The sequence below is a fragment of the Acanthopagrus latus genome, chromosome 6 (assembly GCF_904848185.1).
Source record: "Acanthopagrus latus isolate v.2019 chromosome 6, fAcaLat1.1, whole genome shotgun sequence".
In the NCBI taxonomy this organism is placed as follows: Eukaryota; Metazoa; Chordata; class Actinopteri; order Spariformes; family Sparidae; genus Acanthopagrus; species Acanthopagrus latus.
The window spans coordinates 16,846,085-16,862,701 of NC_051044.1; the positions used below are offsets into that span (position 1 = coordinate 16,846,085).

Here is a 16,617-nt window from a genome sequence, read left to right on the forward strand (position 1 = left end):
AATGTTAAAGAACAAGTCTGGAGCCATGAAGCTGTGAAGCTGCACTCAGGCGCATGATCTTTCATGAAGACCCCTTACTCTGCCTCTGATTGGCTGTTTACCATCTTTTTTTTTTTATAACTCTGCCTCTGTTGGCTCACATACTTAATGTCTTTGTTTAATTTTGAAGTCTGAATTTCCTATAATTTAACTGGAATCCCACACTGTACAGTAGAGAGCATACCTCCACCAAGGCCCCTTTTTATTCAGTCTAGCAAAATCAGATATCAAACTCGCCAGCCCTGTATCACTCTGAATCTTAAACCATCCCGCAACAGCTTAATGATAATTTAAGCTCCCCCTATCTTACAATGTCAGCGAAAGTGAGAACAAATTCCTGGATCCGTTTCTTTATCCGGATTTCCCCCAAAAGTTAATGGGGTCTATTCTGGGGTGAGACCCATCCTCCACCAACATGTCGTGGAATCTGTTTGGTAGTTTTCGTCTAATCCTGCTCACAAACTGACCAATCAAGAAACGGACATGGATGGAAATATAACATCCTTGGCGGAGATATTAATGGACCAACAAGGTTATCTTTTATTACACAGGTCTGTCTAAATGTACAGCTGCCTTTAGGACACATGGGATGTGTCGTTGTCTCACTGTGTTCTTTGTCATTATGTAAAGTCAGGTTACATCATGTAAAATCAAATGGAACAGGCACTTTAACAGAACTGTAAGTTGCCTACTGTACATTTACGATTAGCATTAGCTTATTTACAGCACAACTGTTAAACTGGGTGTCATAGCAGTTAGATTTCCTGCTGTTCTTCCAAAGACTTTCTCAGTCATTTGAATACAGCTTTCTGGTTTAGGTTGACGAGGACCACTTTAATTATTCTTTGTAGACTGTATCTGGAGGAGGTGCAGTTTCAGCCCACTAACCTTAAGTCCTCAGAAGGTCATGCATCATACAGTGTTTCCTTTGGTTGACTTTCTGTCCACATAGTCCTGTTTTTCATATCAAAGTTGCGTTATGTCCTCTCTATCTTTCTCCTGTCTGTCCTTAATTCACTCTTATACACAGATGAAAACTAACTTATTCAACAGAGATATAGGAGCATAGATAACTGATAAACTCAGCAGCTGAGGGACTAGGTTGGGGTTACTGTCATGGGTGATGTCTCTGTTCTCAGTAATTTGGTCACACAGTCCTTCTGATCTTTATCCACCATGACTTTGTTGACATTTTCTGGGATTCAACTGAGAGGCAACTTTGTGGTCTAATTAGGCCAGTCTCACCGATTTGTTCTTTCTGTCTTTGTGTCTGTCTCTCTCTCAGCGGTCTATAATCACCAAAACTAAGATCCCGAGAGGTCCATATATCCTCGTTTGATCATAGCAAACACTCTATCCTAGCATCCCCCTGTGTTCATATAACACTGTTTCAGTGGAATATTTGGCGTCCATAATTTTTTTGACAGCTCAAACTGGGCATCATTAATATTTCAGAGATAAAGAGCTGTACACCTCCCCTCTACAAACCTCCTGGCTGATAATTTCTGTTCTCCGTGCGGAGGCCTCAACCTGCAGTCAGACATGACCTTTGTGTCTCCGAGAGACGCTTCTCTGTAAACCGTAATGAGTCAGCTTGTATAAATGCCTCAGTTTGTTTTCAACAATGTCTTGTAGGATTTCTCTGCTGTTTATCTGTTTTTATATCTGAAACATGAGCAAATAACCTTCAGAATATTTTGTTTACATGCTGATGTTTTGAGTGTAACAAAGAGTGCTTTCAGTCTCAGGTGAAAACAGACGACCGACAGCCTTGAATACATTAAAACGTCTTTGTTTTTCTGTATTTGGTGAGGCTTTTTTTTTTTCTTGTTACCAATATTTCAAACATGAAACTCCAGAGTCAGTGAGTTATGATGCTTTTAATACAGACTTTAAAATTTTGTTGTCATGAAGCTCTTGTCCTTCAGTGATTCTATAATCATTAAACCTCCACTCCTTCAGTGTACACTATCTGCTCTGCTTGTATTGACGTATGGATCGCCTACACCCACTCACATGCACACACACTTGCACACAAATACACAAACACACAATGTCGTACACAGCCTTGGCAGTCCTGCAGCCACAGTGTGTGTTTAATCTTTTCCCTGGCGCCACTTCCTAGCTGAGAGCATTCCTGGCACCCAGAGGCCCAGAGGGGGTCGGACTCTGCGCTGAAAGCAGTGTCACACTTCAGAGCTGGCACCTCGTCTCGTTACCATCCCTCTTTTCCTCCTTTCTGGCCCCCAAAAATGCCCTGCTTACCCTCCGTTCCTGAGCGAAGGATCCTTCCGTGGAGAATGACCTCTTTGAAGGATGGTCTGGTTCTTTTCAGGGGAGATTCTCCTCGCGCTAAGTTTCCCAGCGCTGCGTCTATGTCTGGAGCTCTGCCCGAGCTCCCATCCAAGAATGTGAATTGGCAGAGGACATAATTAAGGCGATGTCTGTCCTTATATGTGGCCTAACCTTTAAGAGCCTCTGTTCACTGAGAGCTGTATTTCTCTGGCTACTGTTGCAGCACAGTATCATTTATAATATGACTTGAATGGATGAAGAGAAAACTGTTTATCTGTGTCTGGCTGAGATGGTAGATGTTCTATTCGCTAAGTTTCTGTCAGATTAGAATGGAGTTCAATACATTCAGTGAAATGTTGCCCTCACAACACTGAATACCACATATCATGTCTATCATGTTTCCATCCCCTAATTACTCCTCTGACCTGGAATCATAATTAATAAAGCTGTCAGATTTTGACTGATACAAGAGCTCACAAGAACTCACCTTCAGATCAGAAAGCTGTGTGTGTGTTTGGGGGCGGGGGGGGATTTCAAGCTGTAGTATTTGAGTGACATTTGCTATAAACACCTTGAAGAGATGAAGACCACTGTTGAAACCTGTGTGGTAAATCTTGAAATATGAAACCAGTAAAAGTAATTTTGTTCCAATGTAATAGTTTTGTTTCCAAAAATTGAAGCCAAACTGATTAGTCATTTGCCAGAACAGAACATTTCAGTACCTGATCAATCTTTTAAGCCCCTTTAGAGGCAAAAATGTCTAGAGCATGTCTCTGCTACACAATACATACACAGATTTGACATAATGTCAAAACTGGTATTTCTTCATATTCTGTTTTAAAAATAATTGTAAGTACAATTCTTCCATATTGCACCTTTTAAGTGCCAGACTTTAGAGTGTCAGACTGTTGGACAGAACATGTTATTTGAACATCACCTCGGGCTCTGTGTAATTATGATGGGCATATTTCTCAATTTTAATCTACAAAGGTGATTATCTTTTCGCCCCTAGAACCATTAAAACATGGTCTGTCTGCAGTACTTGTCAGCCCTGGTCACAAATTATATGTCAGTGAAATGTGGGCAGTTAGACAAAAGAGTGATTTTCCTCTATCAGATTGTTTTAGTTGGATGATTTTTTGCTGACATGGTGAGCCTCAAACATCCAGCATTTCATTAGAGGAAACAAAGTAAAGTCAGGTATTTTGTTCCCTCTTCCTCATCCTGTTGATTATCTTGCGACCATTTGGTAGTTTCTTGACCGCCAGCTGCCTTAAAGAATTAATCAGTGGGTTATGAGAATAATCAGCAGATTAAGTGATTATGAAAACAATCATCAGTTGCATCTCTGGATGTAAGTTTGTCACTTCTCTTGGAAAAGTGTCGATCCCAAACCATGAGCTGTTCTGCCTTTGTCGCGGCTCCCTGTTACGTTGTGTTTTTCCAAGTGTTTGCTTGTGTGCACAGGTGTGTGTGTGTGTGTGTGTGTGTGTGTGTGTGTGTGTGTGTGTGTGTGTGTGTGTGTGTGTGTGTGTGTGTGTGTGTGTGTGTGTGTGTGTGTGTGTGTGTGAGTTTGTTTACAGTAAAGTGTGAATCGGAGGAGCGATCCTGCTTGTCTGCATCCTTTGATTTTTCCCCACTTCCTCTGCTAAGGCCCTGTATTATTACTGTGCTGGAAGCGCTTGACTGAGAGGAGAAGGATTAAAGCCGTGTCAAACATGCTTCTCTGTCTCACTTCCTCTATGACCCTCCCTCCTCCTCCTCCCTTTCCTCCCCCCTCCCTTGGCACTATGTGTTTAAACTCGCCCACTGCCAAGACAGGGATCTGGTAACTTTGGGCAGCGCTGTTTGTTTGTGTGAGTTCTGCTGCAGGTTCTGCTCTCTGGCCCGCATCCAGACGCCCCAAACAAAGCGTCCCATTGATTATTTTGGAGGGAGAGGCAGAGTCTTGTTTTCATGACACATTTGATTTGATTAAGCCTGTTTTGTTGCTCTTGAGGGTACAGAAACCTGAAGTTTCCAGCGGTGAGAAGGACAAAATGATAGTGGCCTCTCTCCGTGACCTCAGAGTGAGACTTTTTAGAGACAAAACGGCATAATCTTCCACTTACAAGTGAAAAGCTTAATTCATAAGCAATTAAATGCACCATCGCTCAGTTCAATACAATCGGGGATTTACTGTCTCAGGCTTTCTTGGTCTGGTGTGATCGGTGGCTTATGGCAGCTAATGATAGCAAACTTTAGTTAGATATATATGTTTGATTTAACATTAACCCTAACCCTAAACCACAACATTTCCTAAATGACAAACATTCCTCCTTCCCATTATTAAATTCTCCAGCTGCAGACGATCATATAAACCAATGTTTATCATGATATTATCTTAAACTTGATGAGATGGAATGGATTTGAAATAAGTCAGGACATGATTTCAGGTAATGGGAAGAGCAATTTTAGACAGATAACGTTTGTGGTACGACTATGCGACGACTCAGATGTCTTGTCACTGGGCAGAAAGCTCGATGAGCCAGGTTCAGTTGTATTGCTTGTCGCATTTATTTTAACTGCTGGATGAAGAGCAGCCTTGAAAGCTGTAACTGACTCAGATCCATCCTTTTTGTGCTTGTTAGCAACATACAAGAGTTCCCTTTGTGTTCTTTGTTCGTTATAAGATGGTTTAGTATCAAGTGTGTTTTCATTATAATTTTACTCCTCAGTGAACAGAGCCCTGAGTTCTCCAGTCAGTGACTTTCTGCTGAAAAGCAGAAGCAAAACAAGCAAGAAAATATATTTGACGAAGACATAAATCAACGTAAATGGAATACATTGCCTTAAGTAGGTTTGTCGTGCTAAACAAACATAATGAAACAGAATCACTAACCTTTAATTCACCATCAGCAACATCTCCATTACAAATCCTACTTAACACGGACATTAATGTGTTGTACAGTCATGGCCTACTGTATAATAGCAGACAAAGCACTACATGTCTACAGTCAAAGCCGAAGAATTGAATGTATAGAAGATAAAACATGAACAGGATCTGCTATGAAAACAAGATAAAAGAGATCTGCTGAGCTGAGAAAAATGCTGTAACCGGTGAATTTGAGACTTTAGGCTCTCAGTATGGCATGTATAATGAAGTAGAATCTCTGCTTCCGGACAAAGGAAACAAAGCGTTAGTTGTGAATACAGGCGTGAAATTGCTGATTAGAAACTTGGAATGTATTGAAAGAAAACATACACTTGTTCTCTCTTTAGTCTTGGCATACGTCTGTTATCTGTTCTGACGCTTCAGGGAAAAACACAGGTCTGAGCCAAGAATATGAATTTTAAAAAAAAAAGTGTTGGTGTCCATCAAAGTGTGAATTTATATACAATTTGTGCGTGTGAGTCCTTCATTATCAGCTGGTTTTGCTGTCACAGTAACAACTATGTTGTTACTCAGTCTGTAAATAATTGAACCCAGTGATATGGGAGCAGCTGTTGTATAATTCTTCCACCATGCATGTTCCTGCATCCATCCTGCATTTCCTGTTGGAGTAGCTTCTCCATGTGTTAATACTTCAACTGCTGGCAACTTTGGATTCTAACACAATAACAAATGAGATGGATGAAAAAATCTTGTCGTTTAAAGCATAGGTTTGTTCGTTATTGTCAACAAACCCCATGAAAAGACCAAAACCAAGAGTGCACTCAGTTCACAAACAAGTATTGTATGTGTCCAGAGCCTGATATATCTGGTTTCTCTGCCACAGAGCGACACTGTTGTCTCAAAACATATTAATGAGCCACACCATTATACTGGATGGTGTTTCCTTCATTAATGTGAACATGGTTTTGTTAATCCAACAAACACCATCCTACCGCAGTAAATACTCACCAGGCTAGAGGACAAATGTGTATTAATCTACATTTAAAATGAGTCCCCAAAAAATACTGTATTTACTCGTGTCTGGGAATAATTTGATGAACGCTAGTGCCCAGGTTTTAGGAAATTATCCAGCATTTTTAATAGGTCACAGTTTTTATATTCATGACCTTTTTTTCAAAAAAAAGATATAAGTCAGATACTATTGACAGACACATTGAGGCATTGTTCATTTTAAAATTGAACAGGATTAGTTTATAATAGCAGTAATATAGAATAGCTCCATCCTTATGTTAAAGATGCAATATGTAAGAATTTTAGTTAGAAAAAAATGAAAAAATGTGCTGCCCATCATGCCTGCTGCTGCTCTCTTAACAGATTTGTCAGTGGTTAAAGACCATGTGATGTGGTTGAGAATCAGTCAGTTTAGTCAGCGGTTTCCCTCCTCATCAGAATGTGTTAAAGAGTCATTTTCTTAAATAACAGCAAACCTGGTGCTCATTTAGCCATCTTCATCCAACTCAATCATCAATGATTCTCACTGATTTTATAGAAAAGACTAAACCACTTGCTAAAAACACTTCTTTTTCTTTTCCTCCCATGTTTTTTCAGATGGTGTCCACTCGGTCTCGGCCCAGTGTCTTCTCCAAGTCACCATCATCACCGATGAAATGCTGTCCAACAGCATCACACTGAGGCTGGCCAACACCTCCCAGGAGCACTTCCTCTCCCTGCTGCTTGCCCAGTTCCTGGACGGCGTGGCCCGCGTCCTTTCTGCCGCCCCTGAAGACGTGGTCATCTTTAACATCCAGGACGACACCGACGTCAGCGCTCGAATCCTCAACGTCAGCCTGTCTGTGGCCGTGCCCATGTTGGCTGAGGCGCACCAGCGGCCTGGAGGGCTCGGCCAAGAAGGGGACAGGCCGGGGAGAGGGGTTGAAAGTGGAGGTGGAGAGTTCTTTGGCTCGGAGGAACTCCAGGAGAGGCTGTACCTGAACCGCAGCCTTCTTGCTAAGATTTCCTCACAGGAAGTTCTTCCCTTCGATGACAACATCTGCCTCCGTGAGCCATGTGAGAACTACATGAAGTGTGTGTCCGTGCTGAAGTTCGACAGCCTGGCGCCGTTCGTTGCGTCAGACACCATCCTCTTCAGACCCATCCATCCCATAGCCGGGCTGCGTTGCCGCTGTCCCACCGGCTTCACAGGAGACTACTGTGAGACAGAGATTGACCTCTGCTACTCGAAACCCTGCGGAGCGCATGGTGTGTGTCGCAGCAGAGAAGGAGGCTACACCTGCGAGTGCTTCGAGGACTACACAGGTGAGAGCCCTCATTTTATATAACCTTAATTACTGATGAAGCAGTGTTGTTTTTTTTCTCTTGGCTTCATTAACCAATTAACCTCCTTTTGTTACTGCTGCGGCGCCTCTTAATTTTTCCATTCTCACACAGCATATGATGGAGTTAACAATTATAACAGTGACAGACAGTGAGAATATTGGCCAAGGAATATGTAAAAGTTTATAGTATAGAGAATATGTGCAATGGACAGACATAATAATGATGAAAATAAAAATGTGTTGTTCATGTAACAAGTCAAATATAGTGTGTCACATGGTGCAAGATGATTTACTTATTATAAAACATTGCGTTTTAGCCCATAACTATAACCAGCAGATGCTACTAGCTGTAGCTAGCAAATCACTGCTAACCTCATAAAATGGCTAGAAAGTTCATCTCCAGCTGATTCATTTTAAAATGAGAAGCAATTACAGCTGCATGATATTGTGCTAAAAGATTGACGTTAAGCTAAGCATAGCTAGCTGGGCATGCTAAGGTTAGAGCAGGCAGACGCAACAATGAATCCATCCCTTACTGAATATTTACATTTAATACGCTAATTACAAATCGCCCTTTACTCCTGCATGGCGCTGCGTAGCGAGCCTACATATGCTAACCTATAATTGGACAGTCACTGTTTGGGGCAGAAGGGATTTACAAATCTGTTTTACTGAATAATTTTCCTTTCATCAAATGTGTTGCCACTAAAAGGTCAGAGGTCACAGTGCTGTCCACATGCAGCCTTCAAAATGTTAATTTCTTCTCCTTCACAATGATCCCATGGGGGCTTTAATGTCTGCATCTGTCCCCTCCACTCCCCTCTTCAGCTCTTTATTGAACCCGGCTCTTTATAGACGCAGACTGTCCTGTACGCTGATGACGGCCACTCTGCAGACAAAGACTTAGTGATGAGTTATTGATCTGAGGTACCCTCGCAGTCTGCTACAGCGGAAGTGGACAAACAAACATGAGCCTATAAACAGTCATCATGCATTTTGTTGTTTCTTCTATAATCATGTTGGACTTGCTTTTTTCAAGTCACAGTGCTTCTGAATGATGAAAATGTTTGTTTACACTTCATTTTGCAGCATTTTTGGTTAAAATCCATATCTATTTATGCTTCTTACCGCCTTTGAATAACCAGCATACCTCCATAGATATTCACGCCTACACTCATAACTTCATCCTGAGCTGTAGGAGTGGACTGGTCTCAAAGCCACCATTCAAAGAACAGGATGAATGATGATATAACAACCTCTGTTACCTCGCTGTTGTCTATTTAAAGATTGGGGATTTGCAGAGAAATCTTTACTTTATGTCGAATGTTTTGCAGGAAGAAAACAAGTAGTTTTTTCCATCCAGAGACATATCTCTGAGTGGAATAATGGAAGGAAATGATCACTTATAGATGGTTACAGATGGAGAGTGTCCCCTGGTTTTAAAATGCCTCGTGGTTAATATACCTTAGATAAAAAATAACAAAAAACACACCACAAAGCAGACAGTGAGAGGACAGAAGCTTCTATTTTTCAGCGATAATGAAGAATTTAATTATTACTGTTGGCAGCAGAATTGCTAACCAGTTGCAGGATTTGTTATTCAGTCCCTGCTCCAAAAATTATTCACATCCTCAAAGGGTTAAATATGGTCTGCTCACTCATTTTATGATTAAGGGAAGACTTTGAAAAAGAGGGGAAAAGGAAGTGAATTAGATATGATAATTTATACCGTATGAATATTAGGGTAGTTACCCCATCTTTTAGCTGAGAGGTTAAGTGGGTCAAACCCTGACTTTTTAATGTGGTTTAGAGTTTCATCTCGTCTTTGAAGCACCAGGCTCGTTGGTTAATGGTAGATTATAGGCAGTGGTGTAAAGTAACTAAATAGATTTACGTTAGTACCTGTTCTTCTGTACCATTTTGGGGAACTGAAACTTCACTATAGTATTTCAATAATGTGATACGTTATATTTTTACGGTTCTTTTGATGCCACTACATTAATCTGTCAGTTTAAGTTCTTACGATTACATACAGTATACACACAGCACTTATTTTGCAGATTTTTAAAATGAGATATAAGTAAAAAGATAAGTTCTGATATATAAGAATAGAAACCCTTTAATGTGATTGTACAGATTTAACAGTGCAGTACAGAATAGACACATATGAATATAGAGATATGGTAAAAAAAAACAAAACACAAAAACAGCCACAGTAAACAAACACCTGCCAAAGTAGATGAAGCTACCCAGCATTATATAAAGTAATTACAATTATTTACCAGCTGCAACATTAAAGTGATGCTTATAGATTAAGTCTGATTAGTTGAATGTGTAATGATTGAAATAGGGGGTTTCTACAAAAAGAGTACTTGTACTTTTAATCCATTTTGCTGTTAACTCTTTTTTGTCACTGTAGTCAAACTTCAGAGGAAGGTTATGGATGTTTACTCCTAACAGATTATTCAGAACTGTTGCATTGGTACTTAGTTAAAGAAACACTCAAGTTAAAGATCTGAATAACAGACATAAAGGCATTTTCAAGTGTTTATGTAATTGTCAACAGTTATACCTCCTGCTATGAATTGTTGTATGTGTCTATAAACAGTGAATGAATGAGTGATTACAGTGTATAACCTAGCTGTAATAATATTTTATAACTAACAGTATCAAAACTAAATGTGCTATAAATATTTAGACATGTATAAGCCATTCATAGTCAGGTTTATAAATGTTTTTAATTGTGTCACATCGTCTAAACATGAAGTTTCCTTCCGTCAGTAGCTTAAGTCAAGTACCTTTACGTAGCTTTCAGATGCCTCTTGTCACCCTTGTGAGCAGAGAGAGTCTCAAGAGGAAGAAGTATTTTGTCAGATGTGATGGAGAATGATGAGTGTTTATAAAATAGATATTTTATAATGCTTAATAATTCATATAAAAATCAAACATAGAGACTTATTTATATGATTGAGATGAGATGCTAAATAGGGGACGCTGAAAAAAAGTGATACAGACAGGGTGTCACATTTTGCCTGACTGAAGTTATCTTTGTGTAAGGTGATCCTTCAGTCACGTTATGTGTTATGGATTTGCAGATGTTCAGCAGCTGTTCGCACTTGAAGCGGCTGTGGGAGCACTTCACATCCTCCTTTTTCCCAATCTGATTTTCACATGAAACGTGATGACTTTGGCTAAAACTACAGATCACATTTGCTTCCAAAACAAACGGTCTCCTGCTCACAATGTAAATCTAAACCGTCGATGCTCACATTCCTGTTGATTTTGGTGCTTGCGGTAATGGCACCGCTTCCATTATTCCTCATCAAACATTAAAAGCTTTTTTCACCTATTTATGCTGCTGTTTATAGAGCCCGAACAAGCGTCGGCATTTTTGAACGTGTGGGCTCAGTCACTCAGAGTCCAGGTTGAGTGGCACTTACATAGTCTTATGCACAGCTGTGGGTGTTGGAGCTGAACCTCCGGTGCTTTTAACGTGAGTCGGTAGAGACAGAGGGCGAATGTGTGAGTGGGTGAAGTGGGCGTATTTTTCACTTTTGCTTACACTGAAAGCAGCGTAGACCTCCGTCAACTCCATTAATCACCATCAGCAGGGGGTTCAGACCCAGGTGCTGTTAGACGCAGCGATGCAGGACTTGTCTTGAGAGTTGATTACGGTTGTTAGGTTGGCGATTTAAGATGTTTGAATAATGCTGTCAGACTGTCTGATCAAACGGGGTCGTTCAAGCAGGTTTTATTCGATGTTTTTTTTCGTTGTGAACTACAACTCCCACTGTTCTGCTTCAGTGACCATTGAGTCGCACACTGTGGTGCTGTGTGTGTGTGTGTGTGTGTGTGTGTGTCTGTGTGTGTGTGTGTGTGTGTGTGTGTGAGAGAGAGAGAGCTAAATTGCTCACTCTATGTGATTCCGGTGGGTAGCTAAGTGCTGAATAGCTGTTATTATGTGTGTAAGAAAGTTGGATAGACAATCTGTGGTATGTTTATGTGTTAATGGTGCAACGAGTGTGTGTGCTTGTTTGTGTCCGTGTGTGTGCGTGCGTGTGTGCGTGCATGTGTGTAACTGTTGGACCGTAGGCGTTGCCAGATGGTAGCGGGAGAGAAAATGAAAAAAAATATAACAGCCATCATCTTTGCTGTTCTTCAGAAGGAGCGAGTGAATGATTTGGCTCGGCTGAGTCATTCTGCAGATGCTAAACAACAGGTTGTCATCCTCCTTTACATCTCATACACGTTTCTCTTAAAACACACGGCAAGAGGTTTTTTTCTTCTTCCCTTTTTTCGCTTTAATGGCTCAAAAAAGAAAAACGTCTGTGTGAAACTGAGTGGATCATGATCCGTCTGTCTGTGATGAGAAAGTCTGTTTTTTTTCTGGTAATTCATTCAGTAATCGAGAATGCAGTCGTGTTGTGTTTTTAATGTGCAGACAAGCTCTTGGAACAAACACTGGGGAATGTTCACACTCCCATTTTTTCACCTCACACCAGCATTTGAAATCAACACCTGCCAAGCACTGACAGCCACAAGAATCAGTCTCTGAGAGATGGCATGGATGAAACAAAATGATGCCAGGCACATGGACAGCCTTTAAAAGCAGAATATTTGCAGGCTGTTGTTGTGCTGGGATGCACCAAAATGACATTTTATCTCCTGAGAAGATCCCTCAGGTTCTCAGTCAGTACTGATTCCTGAACTGATACCAGGGTTGTCTTGTTCTCAAAGTTAAAATCTTCATACTTTACTGCAAACTTCACGTAACCTAATTGACAAACAGATCCACACTCTGTGGATCTAAAAGTTGTGAAGTTCTGTGTAGAAGAGTTAGATCTAAAGTCTGCCTGTAAAGACGGACTAGTGAGTAGATGAGTCTCTGTTCAACGTGATGAAGTTTAATGTGCCCAAAAACCTCAGTGGCCTCATTCAGGCACTTGTTACAAAATGTCTTTATTAGCAGTGGACAGTAAAGTGATGACAGAAAACGAAGAAGGGAGTTGCAGGCTGCTATGTCTCGTAACTGCTGCAGTATTTGCTTTTACCGCATGAACGTGGAGGATGTGTAATTTGATGAGATGATGTGATCACAGATACAGCCTGAGGTCGTGTATCTATTCTGTTATTGATCACCTTCTCTCATTATTCACCCTTGGAATTCTGAGTGGTCGAGTCTCTGCAGTTGCAAAGGTGAGTGCTGCTCCCAGCTTCCGTGAGCTTGTTGTCTTTGGTGTGTCCGCAGGGATCCACCCACTCGATGGTGTTCATCTGTTACCTAGCAGCCCAAACACACCTGTTCAGGTTTAATCTCTCTGAGGAAACTTCCTCTGCAGGAGCAGTTTGCATACACAGGTGGTGTAAAGTTAATGCTGCAAGACTGCTTTAGATTGTTTACTGGTCTCAGATAAATAAGAGCTTTGAGTGTGAATATCTGCAGCAATGACTTGAGTTTCAGGAAGCTGTTCGTCCAGAAAACCACATACTTTATAGGCTTATTTGTCACATTATTTTGTGTGTTTATGGGTGTGAAGGTCCTCTTGGACCAATTTATGATGAACTGGAAGAGCTATTAAGTGCTTCAAATCCTTTTTGCAGGTAAATTATCACCTGCTTTTTGGATTGTATTTTTGAGAAAAACATGAATATTTTAGCTAATGTGTTGGCAGAGGAGGTAATTACATGATATGATTTGATCTAATGTCAGCAGAAGCTTTTATTTCAGTTTTACAATGTGGTGGTTGCGAGGTGGTTTTGAATAGTTCTCCGGACCTTGATTTGACCACAAATGCGCATCCACAGTTCATGTATTTTTATATATGGACTGTCTGTCAGTGTACAATAATCAACCACAGCTGAAGCGTCTCAACCTGTCTTAATACAAACAGGATGTATGTTTTTGATTTGCTGCCTTGACGATTCATGCTGGCAGCAGACACAGGGTGTGAGCACTTGGATGGACTTACAGAGGGATGTAAACAGAGCAGAGGAAACGTGTTTGAATTATTGATCAGGAGATACTGTAGGTTTGTGACTGTGAGCCCATCTCCACCCCGCTGTGCTGCTCACCTGGCAACGTAAAGCCGCTGTGCTGGAGACGCCCCACAGGGATGCACTGAATACTGAAAAGGTATCAGTGACGTAGACTGGAACACATTTGTACCATAATGTACTGTTAGATAAGTATAAAGCAGATCTCAGTTTCATTGTGACGCCGTATGAGCGTCTCTGTTTAATAAAGCTCTATTTGCTGATGCAATGTTTGACTACCGCGACTGCTTAAAGAAACACAAGTAGTCTATTGCCGAAAGCACGTTGCTGAATTAATAACAAGGCAGACAGCACTGTAACAGAAAGGCTTTATTTTCCAGCCGGCTGACCAGCGGTGGCTGTTTATCATCAGGGCGCATCAGTAAGAACACAACAGCAAATTGTCCTGGGAGGAGAGCGACTATTATTTTCCATTTTGTGGCTTCTGAAACAGAGTGGCTTTGAGATATGCTCCTGTGTTTAATACCACTTCAGAATACTTAAAGTTGTCACCGATGGCTTTAAGTTAAAAGACAATTTGTCTGTCGTACAGATCAGTAAATCATTATAAAGAATACTTCAAATCACCTTTTGGGATGCAGACGAGTTGAAGAAACCTCCATTAAAAAAGCTTTGTTAATAAAAGGTCAAAAGGTTTCTGGCTTAACAACAAGCAGTCGATGGCGCTGCTATAAATGTCTGTAAATATTTAACCTGGATGCTGTATAGCTTTCTTCTGGGAGGTCAACAGTTCACAGGAGGAACTGTAAACAACAAACACGTAAACCAGCTAATGTTGGCAGGTTGTGTTTGCCCGTACTGCTTATGTGGCACGAAAGAAGGGTAAACCTTTTGTGGCTCCAGAATAAGCTGCGTGTAATCTGATATATTTAACGTAGTGATATCTCTCAGTGGATAAATTGCGTTGTGGGTAATTAAGACGCCAGGTTAAGAAAAGAAAGAATAATATGGGAATGCGTGAGCTAAAAAGACAATACCTCTGTCTATAATGAATCCATCAGTTACCCTCAAAGTGTAACAATATGTTATTACTAAACTATAAAGCAATTATTATCTAACCATATCTAAACATGAACTCACAGTTTAAAATTTGTTGTAATTTGTTGCCTCCTTGTAAACTGCAACTGAAAGTTTAATCATTCGTTCTCTAAATGAAGTTCATTGTCTCTTCGGCTCCAAATAATCTCTGTAAATTAAAAAATGTTTGCTGCCTTTATCAACAACTTTTACGTCTCATCCAGCATGTCTTGAATTTACTTTGCCTGAATAGACCCCAACAACAGTAATAAGACAAAGAAACTTGCCTTCGGCAGACTGTGAATAGAGTGATTAACAGTCAGAGAGTAAATAAAAGGCCTGTGTGTGAGTGCTGGATGAAGATGTGGGTTGTGTGTCAGTGTTACAGTAGAGCTCTGGTACGCAGCGGAAGTCTTGCACACCGCTGACTGAGTGGCCCTGACACAAATTCCAGCTCACGCATGGCAGAGTGTGCAGTCTCGCCTGAGCTGCTGCAGCCTCCCATCCGGAGGATCCAGACAAACGGCACATGTGAGCCGGACTGCAAGCCGAGGAGGAGGAGGAGGAAGGAGGATGAAGGTCCAACAGGGACACAGTCTCATTGTCTGTGGACGTCTGGCACGCTCCTGTACTGGTCTAACCCTTCAGACTGATCACTGTTTGCTTTGTTGGCCTGCAGTCGTCTGTCTCTACTCTACAGACATATCACGACCAACTAATTATTTCGTCAATGACTATCTGTTGATTGTCTTCTCTGTTAATAAATCATTTTGCCTACAAAATCTCAGTAAATGGTCTTCAGATATCCAAAAGCCAATGATATTTATTTAAACTCCTCAAATGTCTGTTCAGTGTGAAAAATCCAAAAGTCATCATCATGAGCCACCGTGGTCTGCAGAAACCGCAATAATTTTGTTGACAGCTTTGGAGTCTGAATGCATAAACACTTCCAACTCAGTGTCCCGCTGAATATAAATGCAGCACAAACTGCAAACAAATCCCCAGAGGGAGGAGGGGAGTCACGCTGAGTGTGACACAGAGGAGAGAGAAACTGCAGATGCAGTCAAAGAGAGAAACTCTGTCCCCTAATACACTTTGTCGAAAAATGTCTTAATTTATTTATCATCTACTCCTGTGTGAGGCAGTACAGCTGTGTACTTTAGCAGGATAATGTTACACCTCTGTAACAACACAAATAGCTGTGTGGAGTCCCTGCGGTGGAAGCCACAGCGGAGACTGTGGTGATGCTACTTGTCACAAACTATATAAATCATAATTTCTCTCTGTGTCCAGGCGAACGCTGCGAGCTGTCGTCCCGCTCAGGCCGCTGTGCTCCGGGGGTCTGCAAGAATGGCGGCTCCTGTGTCAACCTGCTGGTCGGTGGCTTCAAGTGCGAGTGTCCCCCGGGCGGCTACGAGAAGCCCTACTGCGAGATGACCACGCGCAACTTCCCCCCGCACTCCTTCCTGACCTTCAAGGGCCTCCGCCAGCGCTTTCACTTCACCCTCTCTCTCACGTAAGCACCTCCGCCTCCCCTGCAACAAGCTGCAGCTCACCTGAACCACCTGTAATCTGTGATTCACTCTACATCCGCCCCCACACCATACTCCAGCTGAAGCGCCCCCTCTACCTCGCATTTATGTAACATAATGGTGTTTAATAGCAGTAATGGGCTCACTGAACAACAGCCATCTTCTGTAGAGCCACTGCGGTATCAGATTATAGCTCTTGTGCTATAAATACAGAACCACTGCTCCAACATATTGTGCATCAGAGGTGTGTATACTGTACTGAAGTGCAGCTGTGGCATTAAAGCTGGACAGAAGGTGAGCACAAGGTGCTGCATTTTGAAGAGGAGACTTGCATAACATGAAGATGTTAATCCTGCAGCCAAGAGTGAGTCTGATCTTATTACAGTCAGTGTCACTGGTCACTTTGAGCCGTGAGTCAGCGCCCGGCCTATTTCTGCACAGTCTTACTCCCCAAGGTGAAGCCTGACAG

The 16,617-nt window shown here is 41.5% G+C and overlaps 1 protein-coding gene across 4 annotated transcripts in view; it reads left to right on the plus strand.

The window, feature by feature from the left end:
* celsr2 (cadherin, EGF LAG seven-pass G-type receptor 2) overlaps positions 1–16,617 on the plus strand; it is a 65,285-nt gene that overhangs the window by 19,585 nt on the left and 29,083 nt on the right. For all 4 annotated transcript variants that reach the window (XM_037100465.1, XM_037100466.1, XM_037100467.1 and 1 more), the window contains exons 4-5: positions 6,818–7,525; positions 15,910–16,132. In XM_037100465.1, coding sequence (XP_036956360.1) covers positions 6,818–7,525; positions 15,910–16,132 — 931 coding nt within the window. The remainder of the gene's footprint in view (positions 1–6,817; positions 7,526–15,909; positions 16,133–16,617) is intronic.